The sequence below is a fragment of the Carassius gibelio genome, chromosome B10 (assembly GCF_023724105.1).
Source record: "Carassius gibelio isolate Cgi1373 ecotype wild population from Czech Republic chromosome B10, carGib1.2-hapl.c, whole genome shotgun sequence".
NCBI lineage: Eukaryota > Metazoa > Chordata > Actinopteri > Cypriniformes > Cyprinidae > Carassius > Carassius gibelio.
The window spans coordinates 13447894-13474025 of record NC_068405.1 but is presented as its reverse complement, the minus strand read 5'-3'; the positions used below and the strand labels follow the sequence as shown (position 1 = coordinate 13474025).

The 26132-nt window shown below is 36.5% G+C and overlaps 1 protein-coding gene across 1 annotated transcript in view; it reads right to left on the bottom strand.

The window, feature by feature from the left end:
* The window catches only part of gbe1a (glucan (1,4-alpha-), branching enzyme 1a), a 138113-nt gene that overhangs the window by 63841 nt on the left and 48140 nt on the right, over window positions 1-26132 (bottom strand). Inside the window, exons 6-7 of the mRNA XM_052566505.1 lie at window positions 23290-23380; window positions 20676-20885 (exon numbers count right to left, since the gene is read on the bottom strand). Coding sequence (XP_052422465.1) covers window positions 20676-20885; window positions 23290-23380 — 301 coding nt within the window. The remainder of the gene's footprint in view (window positions 1-20675; window positions 20886-23289; window positions 23381-26132) is intronic.

Genomic DNA, 26132 nt, shown 5'->3' with positions numbered 1-26132 from the left:
GTTATTTCATTACTGTTTTGTATAAAATAGGGACATTTGATGATGACGATGATGATGATAATAATAATAATAATAATAAATACTTTTACGTAATATTTTATACAATATTTAGTATTTTTTCAATATAAATAATGATATAATTATTACATAAAATACGCAATCATTCATAAAACATTAATTAGAATTAAAAAATATATATACTAAAACTAACCATAATAATCACATCAACAAACTATAATATAAACTGTAGACCTCCAATTCACATAAAAACTTACGTGTGCATAAATTCACAAAAATGCACAGAAATCCACAACATCTACTGCTGTGCATCTGCGAATACATGAATGGCCATTATAACAATTCAGTCTCGGCAAATGCACTCTCCATTGCCACATCTTCCCCTTTCACATGCACAGTTTTTCAGTGCAAGAGATAGTCTTGCCGCACACTGATAAAAAGCCATGCATATTATCCCCATATGAAGCTTTTATAAACATAGGCAGATTGCATTTGTGCATCTGTGGAATCTAACGGGAAGCTGCTCTGATATGATAAGGTTACAGAACCCACAGGCCTGCCTCCACCCTCACCATAAACAGATTAGGACCATCACCTCGAACTGACAAGAAACGAGAGAGAGAAAAGGTGGGAAGCACAATAAGATTCCCACCGAGGCCAAATAGAGATGAGTGATGAATGGTTGTGATAGTTGAAACCCCCACAATCCTTCAACTTCAGACCATTTTTAAACAAATCAGCTCTTTCAAACCTCAAGCACTCCAGCAAAGTAGGGCATTGCTGATGTGTCATGACATCAAAGCATTTAATATGATTTTCTTATTGAAATCTTTTAATACATGCGTGTATTTGTTCTGTAGGACAGAGGTGAGAGCGCAGGGCAGACGCTGGAGCCCGTGAGGGGTGATCATTCAGGAGAGCGCAGGTAGCGGTCAGACGGGCCACTGACCAGGACCATCAGACAAACATCCAACACCATCTGCTCTGCGTGTTCACAATAGATGTGTAACACACAGTTAAACACTTCAATCTGACAGTCAAACTATGAAAGCAGCCTCATTCTGCTCGTATGAATTTGACACACAAGGCTGTTTTTTTTTTCTTCAACAAAATGCTTCTCACAATGAATCATTTAGTAGAAAACTGGCATGAAAAATGCATCTCTTTAAAGAAGTTTTAACTAAATGTATGAGAACACATCAGTGTTGCCTTAAATATGAACACTTCTGGCTTTTAATGGATGTTGTTTACTTAACCTTTGCCATTATAATTATACAATTTCCATAACTGGACTTGCATTGCTAATAGATGATAACCATAAAGTCATTTCTTTTATAAATCTTAGATTATAATAAAAGCAAATATTGTTGTGTGTGTGTGTGTGTGTAGTTTTGCATAACAGGAATACATTATATTTCAAAACATTAAAATAAAAATTATTTTAAATTAAAATAACATTTCACAATTTTGCTTTTACTACTAATACTACTACTATGTACTCTACCACTTCTACTACTGTTTCTGCCATATTGTTACGAATGCACACACGAAATGAGAGATCCAATTGCAGTGTTTTAATAGGGTAATCCAAAAATCAAAATCCAGCAGGCAAAAGTTCAATAACAGAAGAGCAGTCCAAGAAACAAGAATCACGAAAGACACTAGGGAACATGAAAAACCAGGGTGACATAAAACAAGGACTCCATGAAACAGATAGAAACAAACCGGGTATATATGGACAGGTGGAAAAGATGAAAGTGGGGACAGCTGAGTGCAATTAACAGGTGTGCAATTAACAGTGATGAATGGGACAAAGGCTTGTGGGAAATGTAGTGCCTGCAGTGGGGTGACTCTAAGGGGAAGTGAGACCACTAGTGGACACCCAGAGAAACACAGACCAGTGTGACACACATTTGATCAATTAAACTATTAATTAGATTGATTTGAATCAATTTGATTTGAATTTGACGTATTACCATTATTATTATTATTAATAATAATGATAATTAATATTAGATTACGTAATGTTACTATTAATATATTGATATGGATTTAAAAAACATTTTGTTTATATCTTGTGTCGTCAATTTCCATTTCCGAATCTATATTTTTATCTTTTTACCATTTCATCCTTGATAAATTTCATGAAAACTTTATAAACTTTTATGATAAAAAGGCTAACGTTCTCATTCAAGCTAACTCTTATAAATAATATATTTCCATATTTTTTCTGTCATTGTGTATATAATCAATTTAGGATTAAAAAAAAAATGTTGAAGTGTCTGAGTTTGACCTAGCCATATGTTCAACAAAACAACAAAAGCATATTCCTTCAAAAATGTGTAAAATAAATGAATGAATAAAGATTCAGGCATTTCTACAAACCAAACAAACATCCACACACATGGTATCTTAAAGCCACAGAAAGAGTTCTTGTGCTGGTTATGAGTTTAAAATGGAAAAAGGGGGCTGATGGATTAGTATAACAAAAAGTTGTTGAGACTAATATATTGAGGGCCATAATATTTAGCCACAAAAGTTTCTTTCAGCCCTCTGTGCGTTTATTCTTTGAGCGCTACCGTTCTCTGGCTCTTTCAGTTGAGTCCCAAGGTTAAACACTGGCAGGTTTGCTGAACTCTCATCTGCAGATAAGCCATAATTGTGTTCTTTTGTATGGAGGCCAAATGAATAGTGCAACTCAACATGTTTATGGATTCTGATCCTGAAGGTCATGATTAATTAATGTTGTTTTTTGTTTTCAAATGCTCAAAAGTCTTGAACGTACATTTGCTTGCAAGAAAATATCAAGCTGCATATGCGGTTACATCACTTCGGATTTTGAAAGATTTGGATTTTCTGAACGGTAAAGTACAATGGAAACAAACAACTCGCAAGAACTTCAAACGACCAAAAAAGAAGAAAGAAAAAAAAAAAAGAGATAAAGAAAACATCAAAACAAGCCTAAGAGCACAATTGTCTTCTTTAAACCCCATGCATCTAACACCTCAAAAATCTATCTGGGAATTTCAAGTATAATGAAAGAAGTTAAAAGTTGTTAAAATAACTGCTCATTTTCTTAATTTAAGTTTACAGCAGTGCAAGTAATGCTGATGTTCATCTAGTTAAGATTTTATGGATTCAGAAGTTATTTCCTCCTTTTTAACGTACAGTACATATTTAAATATGACATTGACAGCTGTGATACTAAAGGTATGTAAAATAATTTTTCATACTAAGAAAACATTATCGTAATTATTATTTTTTATAAAACATATATTCCTTTAAATTTAACAGTTATTAATATATATCTTTAGACATTAAATGGTTACTCCATCCCCAAAATGAACATTAATCACTTTACTCCCATGTCGTTCCAAACCCGTAAAAGCTCTGTTCGTCTTCAGAACACAATTTAAGTGTGAGTGTGAGTATTCTGACAACAACTTTTCATATCTTTTCTGGACCTTGACACTGTTATTTACTCGGCAGTCTATGGAATAGTCTCAAGCCTCCAGGTTTTCATCCATATATATCTTAAATTGTGTTCCGAAGACGAAAGGAGCTTTTACGGGTTTGGAACGACATGGGGGTAAGTGATTAATGATAAAATGTTCATTTTGGGGTGGAGTAACCCTTTATTTATGCAAATTATGCAATCATAAACATCTTAATGTGACTTAATATTCGAAAGGATTGCACTTTAAATAATCAGAAAAAGTACTGAAATCATAACATATCTGCTACTAACTTGTGTGAAGCTGCTTTTCCAGCAATAAGCTTCATTTTCATCATTTCCATTGCTTCATTAATCTAGTGAAATATTTAGTTAAATACTATGGTTTATTTCTCTGTTTAATAAATCAGTGTATTTTCTTGTTTAACTATCTCTGTTTGGTGTAAATGAACTTTCAGCTTTAATACTGTTCCACTAATTGAGATCCTCATTATTTTTGTGTCAGACTGCTAAATATTAGCCTAACAAACTTCAGTGTAGATAGATGTGCTTTGCAATTACCTTACTGTGCATCTGACTATTTATTTTCTTGACTGTAGTTGAACTACTATGAATAATAAATAGCTTGGCTTTCAAATTATCTTCCTCAGTTCTGCACAATATCTTGCGTTTTAAGTCTCAGTCCGCACAACAAACACTCACCAAGAAAATCCTTCAACAACAACATACACGAAATGCTTCAATACAATTCCTTGAAAATAAAATGCCTGTCCTCATCTATTAGATCAGCCAAACATGCTGCAGGCCGGCCGAAAGACAGGCGGCTCGGGAAAGACACTGTTTATGCTGTATATATGCAGTGACTAATGACCAAACTGATTTCAGAGAGAGAGAAACACACACTGGCAACCCGTCTCCTCACTGCCTTTCTGCCAAACACTAAATGCAGGAAAGACTGAAGGCTGAATATGGGCTCATTATGTTTGGGTTCAAAAAACGATTCTTCTGCGCACAAACAGCCCTACTTCTTTACCATCTGTTGCTGTGGGAGACTGGAGGAGTCGCTCTCTTCCAGCAGAGTGAATGGAAGTTGCAAAACAGGCCGCTGATTAAAAACTGGCTACGCTAACGTGGCCAATCAATAGCCAGGAAGAGCAGTCAAGGTCAAAAGTATCCTCATTTACAGACAGAGAACAGAGTAAGACGGAGACAGCGACTGAGAATGTCTAGTGGATTCGGTGTTTGTTGCTGAAGGATTTTTTTTGTTTTACTTTTTTTTTTTTCAAAGAAAATGATTTAATTATTTAAATTAAAATAGACAGTTGACAAAATGATGCCAAGAAAAACTAGCAAGATTCAAAATCAAGATCATGGTAAACACAATTATTTTTTGCTAACATAACTTACGACATATATATATAGACGGTTTCAACGGCAACAACATAAACAAACGTTACTGCGCGTGCCCGTATTGTGGACCTAACTTAACTTCCGGAAGACTTCCAAATAGAATAAATAACAACAGCCAAGTCCCTCTAGAGATATTTTTGATAACAAACAAAATATGTTTGCTGCGTGGTTCAGGCAGACTTAATGAATATGCAAATTCATTATTTGCCAACAGGAGATGTTTTAAAGCATAGACATAAAGCGCGAGAAATAGAGGTTTCCCCAGTAACAGCTGTAAACAAAGCAGAGCTACGCTCACAAACGCTGCGTTATCAGGCATATAACATGCAAGTCTTCCTTCAGAAATACAGCGATATAAAAACACCTGTGCCTCGCTTTGATATTTAAACATCTAAATGTAAGGAATTACTATTAATAAAAGTGCAGTACGTAACGTTACTCATGTTTATTCAACGAAGCCTTTTTGAAAATCGATCAGTTTTAAAATTGTGGCGAGTCTCCAAAAAAAAAAAAATAAACGTATGGGAAACACATCCCGCAGCACAACCACTTGAGCCCAACTTCAGTCTACTCATCACCTTGACTTTAACTGTGTTTGTAGAAGGCAAGGCACTGCAGCCAACAGACCGGAAGTCAACTTAGGTCCAGGCGCGTGCGCTCGATGAAACCGTCTATAAAACAAAAACAAAACGCACTTTAACGTAAAATATGCCAGACTAAAATATAAACTGCATGTACTTGAATAAAATAAACTAAAACATGAATATTGTGGAATTATTACTACACTTTAAAACAACTAATTTTTATATTTTAAATAATTAAAAATTATGCTGATTTGATTAAACATTTATTATTAACAATAAAAACAATTGTGCAGCTTAATATGTTTGTGGAAACTAATTTTTTATTTATTTTTTTTGGGATTAATCAAAAGTTCAAAATAAAATAAAAAATAAAATAAATATTTTTGGACAAAATAATTAATTGTAGCATTTACTATTATTTTAATTTCGATCCCCCCCCCCCTCGATTTGCTAATAAATATAGCAAATAACAAAATTTGTAGCATTTACTATTATTTCAATTTTGATTTGTAAAGTTTGATTTGCAGTTTTTTATTTTATGAATCAAAAGTTCAAAATGCATCCTTGCAAAGTTAAAGTATTAATAATAACACAAAATATAATAATAATAATAATAATAATAATAATAATAATAATAACAATTGATTGTAGAACAATTTTCATTCTGATTTTTAATTCAGATTTGCTAGCAAATTTCACAAATAATATAAAGTTGAAACAACCCATTATTAATTATTTTAGTTGAATTAGCTCAAAGTGATAACAAATAATAAGTGACAACTTGTGATAACTAATCACAGATATAATTTAATACAGTGTATATACATATAAAAACAAAAAACAAAGACAAATGTTTCTGTTTGCAGATCTGGAAATTGACCATAAGAAAAAAGTATTTAAATTAATTCTGCAAATCATTTAACAAAAGTTAGGGCCTGATGGAGACACAATAATTCAGCACTTTTCTATGAGTCACACACAAAAGCCCTGGGTCAGACCTGAAGGCTTAAAATAGCAGCACAACTTTAATTGCAAATTGCAACTGAAGGCCAGGGTGAAAGGTCTAAATACGGCTTTGCCACACTGCTCTGATTTTCTGAAACTCAGCAAGGGCACACGGGAATACTAAGAGGAGATGTTCTGACTTCTCTACATTTCATCTTCCTGTACATTGATCTCTCACCCCCTGACCTGTTTTTCCCTGTTTATCCATCTATTCTCAAGCTCTTTGTAGATGCTTTGTTCACTCAGATGTAAGGGTGGGCGGTACAAACTTTCATATCATGGCAATGGTGTGCATTACAACATAGTTATTTTTACAGGACATTCCAGGAAAAAAGAGGTAAATAATTTAACCATCCACTTGTGATAGCTCTATAGATAATCTACTGAATTTTGTCATTTAAAAATACTGAAAACACTGTAAATCTCATTTGAATATTTTTTCATTTCTCTGTTCATTAGTAATTTAATGGACACAAACCAAAAGACACCGATAAGCTCACAGTTATTTTCATGTTATTGCCAGTACTGTAACAACAAGCGACAGGTGTTAAAATTATATTTTGATTAAAAATACATTACTAAAAAAAAATGAATGTAGCCATCACAACACTGTAATGAACAGCATGATTACAGCATCATATTTTCTAAAAATTACATTTAATAGTATTATTGACATTTTTGGTGTTTTTAAAGATAAATTTTATACATTGATTAGATGTTAGAAGGATGTTAAAGGATGGTAAAGGTAATCTAAATGTAAATAGTATAATAGTATAAACAACAACAAAATTGAGATATGTGACAGATTCCAATTAGAAATTTTAAACAACAAACAAAACAAAACAAAAAACAAAACAGCAGTACTGGTGGATTCAACTGATTTTCTTTCTTTTTTAATGGTTTACGACCATTTATGAGCTTTTTACAACTGCAAACACCACAATTATTCCAGTTAAGCACCTTTGAATTTAAATCTATTTAATTGAATCAAATTAAGCTGAACCATACCCAATCAAATTAATTATAAAGTGCTACACCAGCCAGAGGAAAGCCAACCTGCCTCAGGAATCATAAAAACAAATCCTCACGAGTGTTACTGTGAGCTTTGATATCCCACATGCCGTGTTATGATGACCCGCGGAGCATTAGGCAGCTCTCTAAGAGTAAACCATACAATCCCTTTAATTAGTTGTGGATCTCAGGCCGGGCTGCGAGTCGTCGTTGATTGTTTTGGTGTCAGTGTTGGTTGTGAGGTTTGATTGGACTCAGTGGAGAGGCTCAATTAATCCGACTGTCAGCTCAGAGAGCAGCCAATCAGCAACCAGACAACAATGTAACACTTCGACAGGCCACTAACAAAGGAAAAAAAAGAAGACAGTTGATAAAAGGAAGGGATTAAAAAGACAAACACATGCCCACATGGACACATGCTTGAAACTTGTTGGCCATCTTACACCAGGAGAAATAATGACAGAGTGGAAGAACAAGCTTGACAGAATGTAAAAACAACAACAAAAACAACAAACAATGGGTTATTTTTTTTTATAATAAAATGGCCATTTATAATGTTAGCCAAAGCTAACAATAGTTTAGTTATTCATGACTATTTATCATAATTTCATCACCTTTAATTAATCAGGGGAGCATTTAACAAGCTAGTCACCACTGTTTCCCGAAACAACATTAAAGGGGGGGTGAAATGCTATTTCATACATACTGAGTTTTTTACACTGTTAAAGAGTTGGATTCCCATGCTAAACATGGACAAAGTTTCAAAAATTAAGTTGTATGTTTGAAGGAGTATTTTTGTTCCCAAAATACTCCTTCCGGTTTGTCACAAGTTTCGGAACGTTTTTTTCGAGTATGGCTCTGTGTGACGTTAGATGGAGCAGAATTTCCTTATATGGGTCCTAAGGGCACTTCTGCCGGAAGAGCGCGCGCTCCCGTATAGCAGAGCAGAGACACTCACTGATCAGAGCGATTCACTGATCAGAGCGAGAGCGTCGCGAAAAGTCACAAAACAAGTGTGCTTTTGGTTGCCAGGGCAAGACAACCCTGCACAGATTACCAAAAAAAAAAAAAAAAAAAAAAAAACAGCATTAAGGGACCAGTGGATGGAGTTTATTTTTACAGAGCATCAACAGAGTTGTGCAAGTGTTTTTGTTTGTTACCTGCATTTCGAAGATGCTTGTTTTACAAACAAGGCCCAGTTTGACGACGGATTTGCGTATCGTTTATTTCTTAAGGATGATGCAATCCCAACGAAAAAGGGTCACGATCGTGTGTTGGAACCGCAGGCGGTGAGTAAAACTGCTTCAAATATCTCTGCCTCCTTGTTAGTGCGTCCCCTCCCATGCCGGAGACCCAGGTTCGAGCCCAGCTCGGAGCGAGTCGTTGATGCTGCTGCTCTCGTTCAGTTTCAGCCTCGGGATCTGATTCTGGATCATAAATAAACGGCTGAATCTGACTGTAAGCCATGGTTTGTTTTGGATGATGGTTTTTCCCTCACGGTAATGTCACAGCTTCCAAACGCTCTCAACGCAAAAGCCTACTGGCGCTCGTGATTATTTAGCTCCGCCCACACGTCACGCCTCCAGCCGCTCGTGTTTTTACGCGAAAAATTGGTACAGACTATTTTTCTCTTATGAATATAATAAAACTAAAGACTTTTTGGATTTATGAAGGATGCAGTACTACTCTATAGGTACTCAAGATTAACAGGATATTGAGTGAAAACAAGCGTTTCACCCCCCCTTTAACATGGTCGCACCTTCGACGTTTGAAACTTGTTGGTTAAAAAAATATAGGACTGTTAATGGCATCAAACATTAGTGGTGGTGTTATGTTTTCTTTTGCAAATTAATTGATTTGATAAATTTACACACACAAGAGAACGTCACGTGGGAAGTCGTGGCCTAATGGTTAGAGAGTTTGAATCCTAACCCTAAGGTTGTGGGTTTCAGTCTCAGACTGGCAATACCATGACTGAAGTGCCCTTGAGCAAGGCACCAAACCCCCAACTGCTCCCTGAGTGCCGCAGCATAAATGGCTGCCCACTGCTCCGGGTGTGTGTTCACTGCTGTGTGTGTGCGCACTTTGGATGGGTTGAATGCAGAGCACAAATTCTGAGTATGGGTTATCATACTTGGCTGTATGTCATGTCACTTTCACTTTCAGAAAGTTGTTACATCATGTTTACATATGACATATAAATGCCATGCAGTTCAGTCAGTAAACAAATGCTCCTGAAATGCTGGTGTAATTAACAAAACCACTTCACTATTTTTGTTCTCTGACATTTTCTCTTTTGATGTTTGATTCATTTTAGGTTATGCATTTATGCATGTGTGCTACAATAAATAGAATTAAATGTCTATGGGCTAGATTTATGAACAGCTTGTACCACCACAAACCATATTTTGTAATTAAAATAGTACTGTCATGAACTAAAGACACGCAGTGAAGAATTAGCACTGTAAAAAAGCATGGACATAGCTATTTATTTGCCTGACCTTATTGAATATGCATTTGTGGGAGTTTACCTTTCAGACACAAAATTTATGGGAGGAGAGTGTTCAAATGAATAACGCAATGCAATTTACTAACGTTTGTACACACCAAATTTCTGTCATTTGCGCCATTATTTATGCCCCAAAAATGCATGTTTTAAACTATTTTGCGCTTGAAATAGCTGCAATTATTGTTGTTAAGACGAGGCACAGCAGAGAGCGCATAGTAGAAGGGAGAGGATTTTGTCCACATTTATTAATTAATTTGAATGCCAGAACACATTATCCGAACATATTTTTTGCAAAGATATTTTATTTTTAATTTTCTTCAGGAAATAAAAGACGAGTTGGAACCCTCAACTAGGAGTCATCTATCAAAGCTTCTAGCATACCTTCATTTTTTCGTAATCTCGTTCTCTTTAACGTCTCTTCTTTATTTGCTTATTCTTTATTTGTGACAATGCTAATTTGTTCTGCGCTTGGTATAATACGTTGGTCGATATGTAAATAAGATATTGCGTCTGTGTTCTTTAATTTGCACATTGTTAGTAAATCAGTTTTTGCGCTAATTTGCCTGTTTAGTAAAACTGTCCCTGAAACCTCACAGTAATACACAAAACTAATTACTAATTACTTTAAAAATTCATCTTCATTTTCTGAATTATAATAATTTAATTTTAAAGCACAGAATCCACAAAATCAGACTTTAGCACCTCTTTTTTACTTTGAGATTGTTCTGAGGTTGAATACAGATTTAAAATCATATTAAAAGATTAAATATTAGTTAATAAATATTAATACAAGAAATATAAAGATGTAACCTCTGTAATAGTTAACATGTAATTGTAAGTAAGGGAGACTTATTATGCCCTTTTTTCACAAGTTTTAATATTGGTCTTGGATGTCCCTGGAATGTGTCTGCGAAGTTTCAGCCCAAAATACACCACAGATCATTAATTATTACAGCTAGATATTTGTATTGTGTGTGTGTGTGGGGGGGGGGGGGGGGGGGCTGTTTTGGTGTGTCTCACTTTAAATGCAAATGAGCTGCATATTCCCGCCCCCTCTCCAGAATAGAGCGTCATGTATACGTCTCTCCACATTGAAAATCTACAACAATAAGCAGCCGGTAGAACATGTCAGAGCAAGAGAACCATTTTCAGCTGTACATATGGGAAGCCAAATGCGCTGAAAGTTTGATGAAACATTGCAATGTTACAGAGCTTGTGGCATGAACTAATCTGAAAAATTCTGCCCTGATCAATTAAAATACTACACACACAAACATGGCTGAAATTCCAAGCCCTATGATGGCATAACATTCACAAAGGAGTCTAGAGTGATAAAGGTAGATTTTGAGGCGCATTACCTTGAAAAATGAAAGCCATCCACTGCATCCTCAGCAGCTCAGTTGCTGGGAGAAAATTAAGACTCTTATGTTCAGTCATGCATCCAAACACAGAACACCAGGATTGTTTACGAGTCACTGTTGATGTTACAGCTGCTTAAGAGCGGAGAAAATGGAGGACAGCGTACAACCTCTGAGGGCGGAAACTATAGCAATGCAGGGCTGTCAATCAACCAGGCAGGCCTAGTGAAACTGATTTGGTTTAAAGGGGATCAAAAAATAAGGAGTGGGTGGATTTTATCATTGTAGGTTGGTTGTGTTCACACACTGCCAACACACGTTTATGTCCAAACACCCTGTTAAAGTGGATTTAGCAAAATGGGTGCCCTTTAATTACAGATTTATTTTCTCAGTAACTATAACACATAACAGTTTCATTTATTTTGTCATTAAATTATGTAACGCCATTGCATTTAACTATCTTCTCCACGACTCTGGTAAATCTCCAATGTGCGATTGTTTATATTGTCGCAAAATGTATTACCACACAGCAGTGTACATAAAACTGGATATATGCAATATCTGATTCTGATACTGTACTGTAAAACAAATTTCAACTGCCTGTAACTATATTGTGTAACTACATTATTGCCCAGCTCTTTAGATTAAGATGAAGGAATTTGATTGAATGTTTAGCATGCCGAACTTGTGGAGGTTCTTCTTGATAGGTAAGCTATTACTACACATTTTCTAACATGCTGTTTATGATCAACCCCCAGATGAAACAGTAAGACATCATAAGGATAAAAATGATCGTAAGGATGTGGTAAGTGTAAGAGCCATTTGTAAAGGTTGTTTAAAAACATGCTTTAGTTTTGAAACACTATTATCTGACACTAATAGTGCTGAAACAGCATACTGTATATTGCCTGAAGGTGAGTCACTTGTTATATTCTTTTAAGATGAACTCTCTCTGTGTGTTTAAAGGAAGAGGAGAAAGTGAAAAAGGCAGATACGAAGCAAAAGAGGTGAATCTCTTCTCAGCTTGTTTCTAAATCTCAGGCATCACAGTGGCCCCTTGTTCTACATCTCTCTCTTCCCCTTAAAAAGTTCAATTTTCAGCCTGACTGGAAACACAAGCCTTGTCAGACAAAGCAATCTGTTCACCTGTTAGAGTACAAAGTACCTTCCAAATACGGCTTTATTTCTCACATCAATAATTGATTAAAGACAAAACCCTGGCACGCTGCCCTTGATGAGAGATAATGTCTGTCTCCTAAGTGGAGGTTTGCAGCACTAGTACGGAGAGTGAATGGGTGACAGAGTCTGAGCTTCCCTCCTGCGAGGCTCCCTGGGTGTTGAAGACATTGAGTAAAAGCCCTTGGTGTGATAAGTGAAGTCCCTGTGGGGCAGAGCAGAGTCGATGAGCTCCTACGGAGTCTTAGCTCACAGCCAGGACTGCTCTGTCATACCGCTAACACCTTCTGCCATCTCTGAGAATCAATAAGCTCCAGAGAAGAGTGACTCGGGGGCTCTGTTCCAAACCTTACAGAGCTGCCTGCCTAGGTAACATTTTTAGCCAAATCTTATGCCGTGCAACCTTCAAATTACATTTAAGCAAATACAATGCATAAATGAGTTAAAGTTTCTACATTTCATGAATGGTTAATGCTAATATTGGTTTACATTGTTTCCTTTCTACGCCATTTCTGGAAATAGAGGATATGGAACAACAACAGCAACAACAAAAACAAGAGATACCTGCAACTCCAGTTTAAATGAGATTAAAACAGACTGAAGTCTAGTTAAAATAGACATTTTTATTGAGGATAACCTTCGGAGTAAATTACACAACACGTCACTAGGAGTAGGTGTGTGTGATAACACAATAAACGTACACTCCCAGGACACTGAACTTATTCACAATCACAAAAACGCATTATTTGCATGTGCTTTAAAGTCTTGTAAGTTAAAAGTGTCATTTGTGTTCTGTTTTGACATGCACTTCTTCTGAGCATGTACATCTGAAGTGCGTAGACACTAAAAAGTCTGCCAAACAGCGCCTGCTTTCTGGATTAAATTTATCGTTCAACTCTGATTGTGCTAATACTGAAAAAAACATTAGTCTATAAACACATTTGGTTGTGTCTAGCATGAAAGCAAACAACTGGGAGAAAGTGAAAACAGATTAATAGTACTATGATGTTGATTGTCATTTAAGGCAGGGGTTCCCAAACTTTTTAGCCCGCGGCGACCCCATAAATGCGCTGCTGCCCTGCGACCCCCCCCCCCCCCCCCCCCCAAAAAAAAACACCTCTCGTAGCGTGAAATGTACAGCAAATCAATTTTATGCCCAGTCTCAAAGCACACGAAGTTATATTTTATTGTTCTGCGTGCAAAATCAGTGTTACAATTCTGCATGAGCTGCTCGATATCCACCTGTTCTCTCTCGGAAAGTAACTGTGCAGCTATGTTGGGTTGAACTCGTTCATTATTCTGCCATCAGGAACCAGTCGAGTAAGTCTGAGCTGTTCACACGCGTGCTCACACCCGTGCTCGCGCGCACACACACACACGCACGCGCACACACACGCGCACACACACACGCACGCACACACACACACACACACACACTCATGCTAATCCGCTAGATGTGTCACTTTATGCTTTCCATGGTGACGCGTCATTGCTTGTCACGTGACATACCGCAGCAACAACAGAGCTGAATGAATTATCTGCTTTTGTCATTTTTCCTTTTTTATTCAAAATATTAACAAATTTGTTAGATATGGCATGAAATAGCTGATATTCCGATTGTCAAATATATGCAAGTGGAAGTGTTTTGTTGTTTAAACACCTTTATAACGATCGCTTTAGTTGAGCTGTATGCGCGATGGGCGCCGCCATCTTAGTTTGTGCCGCAGACGCAGTTCAGAGAATTAGATCTGTTGGATTTACAACATGTGAATTCATCCACTTCTCCCGAAATACATAAAAGTAAGTGGCTGGTGAACTGGGAGAATAATGGAGTAAACTTTAAAGTTACTTACACAATGTGTATCTGATATGAATAAAATGTGTCTAATTATAATGAAAAAGATTATTATTGCCTCTTCCTTTGACATCAGTGTGTATTTTACAAACTCTAAATGTATTGTTTTTTCTAGTACTTATATGTCTGAAACCTAAAATAAACATTATGTGGTTGAAAACACTGAAAAGTTGTGATGACAGCTCTGAGCGCACTTGTCTCTGGCTCAGCGCCAGCCAACTCGCGAGAGCACATTTGAATTTCACTTCATGCACTGACCGGTGTGGTCGTACACTCCAGGGACTAGCCTAGACTGATCACACCGGTGTGATCGTACGTGCGATGCGAAAGAGTTAAATTAATTGAAACAAAAATATATAAAGCCTATATCGAAATCATCTCGCGACCCCTGCGCCGGGGTCCCGCGACCTACCGTGGGGTCGCGACCCCTACTTTGGGAACCACTGATTTAAGGGATAATTCACCCCAAAATAAAAATTCTGTTATTATTTGCTCACTCTCATGTTGTCCCAAACCTGTTTTACCTCCCATAAGCTAAATACAATATAACCAGATTGGTTCAGTTTAAACAAAATAAGAGCAGTAGGGTTTGTATTGTAATTGACACTTGTTACGGTGTCAAATTAGCTTAGCAACATGCTAAATTACTTTGTTAAGGACGTTACTGAATCAGAAAACTAATGTGCCAACAGTTCTCTGTGCTCTCACAGACCTTGCAGTGGATCTCAGCTTTATTAAAAGCTTCTTTGATGGGCTGTGTGTTAGCAGACAACAGACCAGACAAAAAGTCTACACTGTGTGATTCTGACGGATCATATGAGTCTCTTCCAAACTTCCCTTAACTCCCCACCAGTCTCTCTGGCCCCAAAACAACACTTCACAGGCAGAGACGGACCCTTTGGGATTCAATTATAACCAGTTAAGTGAGATGTGCTGGACTGCAACAGCATGTCTAATGGTTTGAACTCTACAACATCAAAATAGCTTCCAATTAGACTTCATAAATAAGCACAAATGCACTGCAGCAAATTAGAGACAACACACAAATGCAAATGCATAAACGTACACAGAAGCTCAAATTCAGTCCAAACTTGAAGGACTCAAGCCACAGCTGGAAAACATATTTATGAGACAGCACTTCTGGATTCCAACCGAGACTCCTTAACAGCTCATAAACATTAACACTTGAAAGTAAAAATATCCTCATAAACATCAGAAATTCGGTTTGGTCTGCTGAGTGAGGTTTAAGTGCAGTAAAGCCCAGGAAAGATTTAAACCAAGATTAAAGCTTAGAATCCTTCCTCCCGCCCTTGTGTTTACTCAGCTGAGAGGTGAATGATTACAAGTCATCTAGTTCATCTCAGAAAGACAGAACAGCACTTTTAGTGCTGTGTAATAGATGGACGCAGTGGTGCTGTAACTTTGTATTTAAAGACCTGGGCTAGAAACCGGAAGGTTATGGGTTCAAATCTCGCAAGGGCTGATTTATATACAATAATAAACAACACCAAAATTCATCCGTCCTTCCATCTATCTGAATAATTAATTCTGTCAACAAAAATAATACCTAAATAATTAACAGCTTTGAACAGCTCATCAGTCAAAAATATATTTGCCTAAAATGTAAAACTCTTTTTATCCGCTTATCACCTGTGCTTATAATAACACAGAGGTCTTCTTAAGCAGCTGTGTTTAAATTTGTAATTAAATTTGACCTTCTCATTTAAATTCTTATTTTAAAAGGTAGCCTAAACTGTTCAGCTATTGCAAGGATCAGATGCTTGTCCTGGTCTAAGTCCTACAATACTTTTTGAGCCATCCCAGATTGTGAGTTTCACATAAATCCACTGCCAAGAACACTGTTTGAACTAATGTGCTTTTGTTAGCTAACACTCCTGCAGAAGCCTGGCCTCCAGGGGCCCATGCGGACCACTAGAAGTCTGTTCAGTTTCTGTGAGTTGAGTAAGCCTGCTAAGCTCAGTCAGCTGTTTCTGACTTTGAAGCTAAACTTTTAATGGTGCTAGTGAGTGCATGTTTTGATTTACTGACATTGATTATCTTCCTTTCACCAAAAAATAAGATACTGACTTCTTGTTGTCTTTTTCTGGATTTACAAAAGCATTTCTCATGACATCAGCATCACTGAAATCTATCTTTTAGGGTGTCCTATTAATACTATATAACAATAATAGCAAACAATGATTATTGCATTTAGTAGTTTTTGGATTGCATTTATGAGACGTTGATCATCTATACCTTATTTCAAAATTATTATTTTATTTTATTTTTTATTTCCCCTCAAAAAAAAAAAAAAAAAAAAAGTGACTTCTCCAAGATGTGTATGGGCCCATCAAGGCAATTAAAATTTCATCAATACAAGACTTTTCGCCAGTGTGCCCTGCGGCAGTCTTTCAGATCTTAAAAATTAAATTAAAAAAAAGTGTCAGACTGAATGCAACAGCCAATCTTTTTGTATATCAAACCTAATGAGGTCTATTTTCATTTGAGCATTTGTGTGCGTGCACACACACACACACACACACACACACATACACACTATGTGCAAGCTGTCTACTGTACTTAAATATTAGCTGCACTGCCATACAGCGTCTTTTGTTTTGCTCTGTTAGCTTTGTCTCTAGATGTTTTTTTTTTTTTTAGTTCTTTGTACTTTTGTTTCAAATTCAGAATTGCATCGCTCGCACCTACCTAATGATGCCTGCTGCCTACGCATGAAAGGATTGAAAAGGTTTATGCCTTTTTAATTTTCATGGGATGTAACATTTTCGAGGAAAACTCAAAGGGTACGACTAATTCACTTTCACATTAAAAAAAACAAAACAATTCCTTCAGTCACTGTTCCGCACGGTCTGACTCGAGGCTGTTGTGACTGACTGCAAAAGACACCGATACCATCTTTCCGGCCATCACAGAGAGTGTCAGTGGATTAAAAACAGAGCTCATCAAACATGTAATTAGACTGCAAACAACTCCAGACACAGTGTTAATTACAGAGTGAAGTCTACTGCAGGACAGCTGCTAATACACGCTGACGGCCAGCCAGAACTAACAAAGCTGTCGTCTGAGATGAAATAAACAAGTGTGTATTACAGCATCTGTTGCAGAAGGTTTACTCTTTCAGTCTTCAGGCTTTGTTTTTCACGTCTTGTTATGTCTTTTATAGGGGTATAATAGTGCTGTTTCAAAAGAGCTGCTGAAGGGAGGACACTGAACGTTGTCCTGATAGTATAAAGTTAAACATTATAATTTCGTGAAGTATTTGGAAATAAAGTTGAGAAATTGCATCACGTTGCCAGGCATTTTGAGTTTTCTTAAGTTTCCTCTCTTTTTAAGTTCAACCATGTTCAAAAAAAATAGGGCCTACATAATTATTACTTAGTTTGATCAAAGCCACTTCAACTCACAAAACCAATTAAATTGCATTAAAATTACAATATTACTTTTAATACTGCGCATCTGCAATTAAAAAATTCACAATTCGCCTACAGCTACATTTTTGAAATGTGATGTCATTTGCAGAAATTCTTGTCAAATAGAATGACTGGAATTAAATTAAGTATAATTAATTATAGATTTTTTTTTAATCCATTTTCCTTTTTTTACAGTGTACTATAATCATAAATAATACTATCAATAACAATAATTAGAAGAAAAAGAAAAAGGAGGAAGAAGAAGATTATTACGAACATTTTCAAATAATGGTACAAAATCTTAATTTATAATACTTATTATCAGTGATGGCATGGTTAAGTGTTGTCCAGTGTTTGTCCAGTTTAAAAAAAAAAAAAAAAAAAAAAAAAAAATATATATATACTTCTAAACTTAAAATGTAAAAACTTAAACTTAAAAAAAAATCGAAACAAAATTTGAAATGATTCCTTGCCAACGAACTGTGAGAGATATACGTATATATTTTTAAATAATTGTACAAAATATTATTCATTAATAATAATTATTATTGTTAGTGTTGGCATGGTTAATTAAAACTATTTCAAGAATTAAAATAAAGCTGAAATAAAATTAAATATATAAATAGTAAATGATATGAGAAATTTTAGCAACTAACTGTGATAAAACAAGTTTACACTGAAGAACTAAAATCATTCAATATAAAATCTATATGAAAAAAAAAAACTAAAATGAACTGCAAATTCAAAACATTTATATACACTATAATAGTATATAAATAATAGTAAAATAACACTAGTTATTATTATTATCGATATAATTGTTATTTTCCTTTTTTATTATTAAATTTCTACTGAGTAATGAGTATTATAATTATATAATACTGGAATTTGTTCTAGATTTTTAGACATGGCATTATGCTGCTTTGTAAGCTGTATCACCATTCTTTCATAGAAACTGCCATACAAAACACTGCTCTGCATTCAGTTTCGGACACAGAGTGTATCAGATCAGGGGACGTCACGGCCATTTACGGACCCACGCAAGTGAGGCGTGTCTCCTGTGATTGGATTTTAATGGAAATCAGGGTGAGAGGGTCATCCTTCGGCTATTTCCGATGGGCCATGTCAAATCCATAAGGATAGTCGAAGGAGATGGAGTCGACACAGTTATCATTTACAATCACCTTCAAAAGACGCAAACACCCGGGAAGAGCGACACTCATCACTGGTGACTCACTTCAAAACAAAAGCGAAAAAACTTTTACAGAAGCATTAGACACTTCATTCTCAGGCACTCTGAATTTATGCATGATGAAGAGATGCAAAGGAAAGAGATTGTTAGAGGGAATTGACAGAGGTAAGGGGCGGATGAGACAGGCTCATTTACACCACAGAGACGCCAACAACTGCAGCAGGCCACAGATGAAAGACTTTAAAGAAGAATCAATATATTACTGCCACTCCACCAATCCCTCATCAGTATCAAAAATAATTGGAGCTGAAAAAAAAAAAAAAAAAAAAAAAAAACGACAACAACAAAAAAAACCAACAACATCAAAGCCTTCAAACAACAGTCCACAAAATAACAGATTAACAAATAAAACAGAATAAATACATAAATTATTCACAATACAATGCTTTGAAACTGTACTGTCTATTGTCCCTTTATTCCATCATGAAATGATCCTCGAATTCATCTATGTAAACAAACATGCACATTCTGATCAAGTTGCAAGGTGAAGCAAACTATTATCAAAATTAATAGATATTTTTTAAAAAGCATCAAAAAACAGCTTTTCAACAGAGTAATTAAACTCAAAAATCAAAGACTGATAAATGAAGAGCGTCAAAACAATGGGTATAAATGAGCAGCTTATCAATTAGCTGCGATGCAAGTTAATTAAAAGCAGAATTAGACTAGACAGGCTATTATTTTGGAGTTTCTTTCAAGAAACGCCGAGCAGCCGTTGATTTGTTTTGTCTGAATAAACCGTCTGAAACTTAATAAGTATATATAATAACAATGTGCAGGGTATAATGGCATTACGTGATTTGAAAACAGTTACATGTGACTAAACAGCTACATACTGCACATAATGTCAAACTTTCTTTCAGTTATGATAAAAAGCAATAATCTCAATCAGAATGATACATTTTTCACTCCAGTACAGCAGATATTCCATCCCATTTCTATCAAGCTATGTAAAAGCATTAAAGTATCACCAGCGGCAAACAGGAACCCGGGAAGAAAAAACACAGAAGCAGAGAGGGAACAAAAGGCATACGGCCAGAATCAATAACAAAGATATGACCAAAAATCAATGTTCATTCTCAGAGGTAACAGTCAGACAGGACTATCATTTTGGTGGGTGATGCATGACTCTTCAGATTCAAACAACAATGATGTGAAATCCCATTACAGAAGAGGGCAACGGAGAGCAGCGCTGAGACCTCTAATGGATCAACGATGAGAGGTGGCATAAGGAGAGCCTGTCATCTCAGAGATGAGGAGAGGGGAGAAGAAAGACGAAGGACAGGAGAAATTTCTCATGGTTTTTGAGTATAAGGCGACACGGACTGAAGATTTAACAAAAAGCTTGTTTGGAAACTTTGCAAATCATATGCAAGGCATGCCATGCTTGCCCAGTAATCAATGTGGATCACAGGTGAACGGCTGTGATGGTTTAGGAAACACCATAGTGCCTCTTGTACGTCTTAAGATGCCATTAAGATCCATTAGTGGTCCATTAGCATGTGGAAAACTCAAGGGCTGTTTGATATTCACAAGTGAGAACTAACTGAAGAGGACAAGAGGTGGGAGAGCAGAATGTACACAGCTTGCATATTTCTTAGCCGTGGTTCACCTGGAGTAATTGAAGAGTCGACTGCCCCAGAGCGAGTGGGTTCCTCTGGAGCCTCCGTGAAAGAAGCAGGAGTCGGTCCCGTCGAAGTAGTTCAGCCCATCTTCTGTGTTGCTGGAGGCGTGACTGTGGACCATGTCCAGAAGAACCACGATGCCCATGGAGTGTGCGGTATCAACCAGATGCTTCAGATCATCAGGAGTGCCAAAGCGGCTGAGGGAAAGAGGATGCATGGTTTTTAGTGAATTGGTGTGCTGTTTGCGGAGTTGATGGTCATGAGGTGGTGTAAGCTAGCTGATAAAGATCTTTAGTGTTAAACCGAAAGGTTCTTGGTTAAAAGCTCACAGAGGCTTTACCATGATCATTACAATCGGCCATTTTTTTTCAATATAATATTTTATTCAAATTTGTTAACGTTGTTAACTACTAGTACGCTGTATATTACTTGTATTACTTACATTTAGGGTTGGGCGATGTCTACAAATTTGGTATCGGACGATGTCTACAGTTGAACATCACGATGGAGTTGAATCCTTATAAGGGAAAACAACTAATGATTCCTAACTCCGTGTATACATCGGATGTGAACGGCACAGCGCGACAAAATACTATAGAACCACTGATCTATAATAGAGATTCATTATATAGATAAGTCAACAGAGCTCAGTATAATCAGTGATGCCGTCTACACTGGATGCAGCAGGGCATGGCTTGAAAACACTTATTCCTGACAGTCACCTGTTGTCGCGTTCTGTTAATGATGTCTTGACACAAATTTCTAATGATTTCAACGGCTGATTTGTCACGTCCAGTCTTTAGCTTATACAGATGAATGAGGATGATGGTGAATGATTTGTAGTTCCACTGACAAACATATAATCTTGTAAAATGTGTGGTAAGTACTGCCACTCCATAGAATAAACAGAGTATGTGCGATTGTGAATCTCGAAAATAATAGTGAAACTAAAAAGAGATCATGCATTCAATGTGATGTCTATCAGCCATCGACGATGGACAATGGCATTGTCTATCGGCCCAATCCTACTTATAATTTAACATACACTAGGTAGACATTCAAAAGGCCCTTTTTACAGCCGCACGTACCGCGGCGGCGGTGGTATAAAGTGCATTTGTAGCCTTTGACCGCTGTAAGTTTGGACTGTTGAAAGTTTTTGAAAGAATATTCAAGATTTAAATATTATTAGTTTAAAATGACTCAATTTCAATATTAATTGTAATTTATTATTAAATTTTATGGCAGATATATTGAATCAGAACCACTCTCTATGTTGAAAAAATTGACTCTTAGTTGCAGAAACATTTGAACCAATCACCTTAAATTACCAGCCGTAAATGCCTGCACTGTTAATGGACACAGGGAAAAACAATTTTGATTATGACCTAATGACATTTTTTTATTTATACAGTATGTTGCTTGCAAAATACAAGCATATGTAATTTTAAAGGACCACAGCCTCCTACAGAATAAAAAGGGAGTGGAATCTGATGCAATGGTGAAACCGCAAACCAAACACTCACTCCAAACTCCCAGCATGCCTAGAAGCGCTATATCTAGTCCGCGGGGTTAAAAGATATCAGGACAAAGAACAAGTAAAGTGAGAAGAGAGCTAATGACATTCCAAGTCACCTCCCTTGCTCGCTCCCTCCACCCGGCAGAAAGAGGAATAGGTCTTAAATGTGCATGAGTGATCAATCATGAGTGAAATTACTCTGTATACATTGCACTTTATCTGGACTGGTCCACCAGTGCCGACCGCCTCAGCCAGCCAAAGCCAAATAAAGATTCCCAATGACTCTGTCATATCTTATTAGGTTGAGGGAGTTGCTCACTCCCCACATTCAAAGATGCAATTTTCTTTCATGAGAGTTTATTTATTTTGGAGACCCAACTCTTTTTTTACTATTGTTATTTATCGGGGCTTTCTTCTATTTGGGGATTAGCGGCAAATGTGTTTACAGTAAGATTACTGCCCTTGACAGAGGACCTCATCCTGATTTAAAGACTGGAATTACTGCTGCATGGGCTGAGAGACAACCCCACCAAACCATGAGCTCTAAAGGAAAATGAAAAGCATTTAGATACTGTCACACGCTGAGTCTACCAGGCCTTGTAGATATAATGCTAATAAATAAAATGTGACCAGGGCACAGCATGCTAATGCATTTTGGTGAAAGCGTAGTGTATGTTTTTGCCATATCCGGGACAATTAGATCTGAAGTCCTGAGGTGAATATAATTACCTTCGGGACGAAGGTGCTACCCTTCGTTCTTAAAGATACAATACATAACCAACCTCCTTTGCAACATTAATTCTTTTAGTGATCTGAAAGCTTCATGAGGGAAATGCAAACGTGTCCTCTACAGCAGCATTTGTGCTTTATTCTATAGTTTTGACTATATTTTGAGTATTATGGCATCAAGAGACAAATTTATTTGCACAAAATACTGAGTTTTAAGTCTGCTTAATAATATAAAATTCAGACCTCTTAGGTCATGGGTTCGATTCCCATAGAATGCATGAACTGATAAAATCTATGCCTTGAATGCAAGTCGGTTTGGATAAAAGCATCTGCCACATGCATAAGTGTAAATGTACCTGGAAGCTGCAAAGAAGTTAGTGACCTGATAGCCAAAGCTCGCATAGTAGGCATGTTCCATAATTGCCATGAGCTGGACACAGTTGTATCCTGAAATGAAAATAGTGTAGAAAAGCATTTCAATCAGTTTTACAGTCAAAAGACCTTCAACTAAACAAGATCTTCAAAGTGAAACACATCTGAGGTGTAATCTTTGTGTTAGTTGTTATCTTAATATGGATTAATTTCAAGTGCTGCACACTGGAAAATGTAAATGAATTAAAAACATAATTAAAAACGAGTGAAACCAAAGCATACAATTAAATGTCAACTGCAGCCTGATCTGAATCTTCAATACCAAAAAGGCAGCATGATAAATTACAATAAAATGGATATTCTTTTATGAAAAGAATATGTGAACAGGGTAAACACTTTCTGTGAATGATAAGTCTGTGAAACAATTATATCTATAGATTTTGATAAAGAATGCCAAAGACGTTTTGAAACTCCAGTTTCAGCTGGTTTGGGACTTCTCCATCAAGATCTGTTTCCCAGCCCAAATGTCCATTGTCCTAAGGCTTAGTTTCACATGCTCCTTTAAATTATTATAACAGCCAATCCTGTGGAAAACTCTCACACATAAACCTTAAAGAGAACCGACAGAGGACTGACTTGCTGCTCAACAACTAAACATTACACATCTTTTAATATTAAATAAATGTAGCTATGCTGGGAGTGAGAAGATTTAGATAAACTGACCATTTCTATTGGTATTTTATGCGCACTTAAAACTAAATGTTTATTTAACAGAATTAATACGCTGTTGTTCTATCTGAATTGTGCCATTCTTTTTAATAATTGTGTGTTGCAATTATTCTTGGACAGAGAACTGAGGTGAAACAGTAATTACTAAAACACTTTTTTCCATTTCAATTCACTCAGTCTTTCTCCACGGTGTCCCCAACAGAGGTTATTATGACATTTTTATGAGTCCTTTTATGAAAACAATACCACAAGGCCAATTCCAGGATTCAATAACTTTGAATCAAACTGCTGTGAGTCCAGGCAAACTTAAACGTATTACCCCCTCCTTTAACAAGTATGACTAAAGCATTTGTCAAAGCTGAGATTTAAATAAATGATCTTTAAATCTTATGCAGGTCCTCTGAGCACCAACATATAATACGTTATTAATATTTCATGACGTATGTTCATCAAATCAAAAGGAAAGGTAAGACAAGGTTCTTTAGAAAGGTAAGAAAAACGGCTGCTCAAAAAATATTTAATGAAAATTGCTGCTTAAAATACATTCATAAAATACATATTTTGTGAAAGTCATGCAGAGAGACTGTAACAACATGAGGGTGAAGTTTCATTCTAGGTTAATCTATTACTTTATAAATGCCAGTGATTGTCAAGAATGACATTTTTTGGATATAGATGTGTTGCCACTTGCATATCTTGCAGTGATCGTGTCTTGTCAATCACTTTTTCATGTGGATGTTGATTAAATCATTCTACAAAGGATGCTTTTGTGTCCCGCTCGTCTGACTCAGTTCCTCCTCCGTCACAAAGTCTCTTATCAATGGATTTAAACATCAGACCTGTCAAGCAACAATTTATCATGCAGTGCGCTACAAAAAGACTCAAGAGAAGGCCATATGTACCGTGTAATAAGATGAAAATTATTTTCCAAATAGAACGTTCCTTTCATTACATTTGCTTTGGTATTCAATGCCATTTTAGATTCAGAGGAATTTGAGTACTGCACTGTGCTTGTGATATTTTACTTTTTTATAAAAGAAGTCCATTTCAGCATGTATGTCTGTATAACCAGAACATTTCTTTTCAAAATTCCCTGAATTGAAACTTTTTTCTTTTCTTTTCGGGGGGAAAAATAAGACATGAAAGGATTTAAAGGCATCACTATTTCTAAAACGAGTGCCAAAAAGCTCTTCCATTTGGAGACAAAGTGTAGCTTTGCTTTTGTTGCCTTCTGGAGGGTTGAGGAGCACATTAACTGAGGCACAGAACCCCGGGGAGAGCGCCGATCATGAGAGAGAGCAGTCAGTGGAGCCACAATGACTCACTATTTTAACATCCATTTAAGGGGTGAAAAATAATTTTACGCTAACTAACTCTCTGCTTACAAACAGATTTGCTCCAGGCAAAGGTTAATGCTTCAGCCCTTGAGAAAACAAACAACAGAAGGTTATGTGCTATGGATCAAAACCAATGCAATGAACACTAATGTTTAAGGCACCTTCTGTAATCCCCACAGCTCAAAAACCAAATTTGGAACCTTCTGACATAGTAATTGTAGGCTGGCTTCCTCTCAGGCTTCCATGTCAAAAGCTCTGTAAGGGAACAATCATGGGAAACGGCTCTCTGTGCAGTAATGGAATCACTCGAGGCGGCAGCTGTTCTCACATCTGCTAACTAAACTTAACAGTTCCTCTTGCGACAGTTAGCACGATATTCCATGTGGAACTGCTTGGCGCCTGCCTTTTTCGCTTAATTTGTGCCACTGTATGCTGTATGCATGATCATTTTAGGTTGCATCATGAGCTGTGTCTTTGTTTCTTAGAAATACGCTCTATATGATTTTCTTGAGGATGCAAGGAACGCAGTGCTTTCTCTAAAAAAACATGATTACGACTGATTTGACAAAATATAAGATCAAATGGTGTGTCAATTTCTCATGGGGCAATGACACAAGAGGGTCTGTGATTAAAAAAAAAAAATAGATGAAAAATTGGAGAGTCACACTTCATGACATTTTACGACCTGAACTAACTTTGCCACCTTTTCACATATTTTGAAAGACATATTGACCACGATACACACTCATGCTGAATTTCAA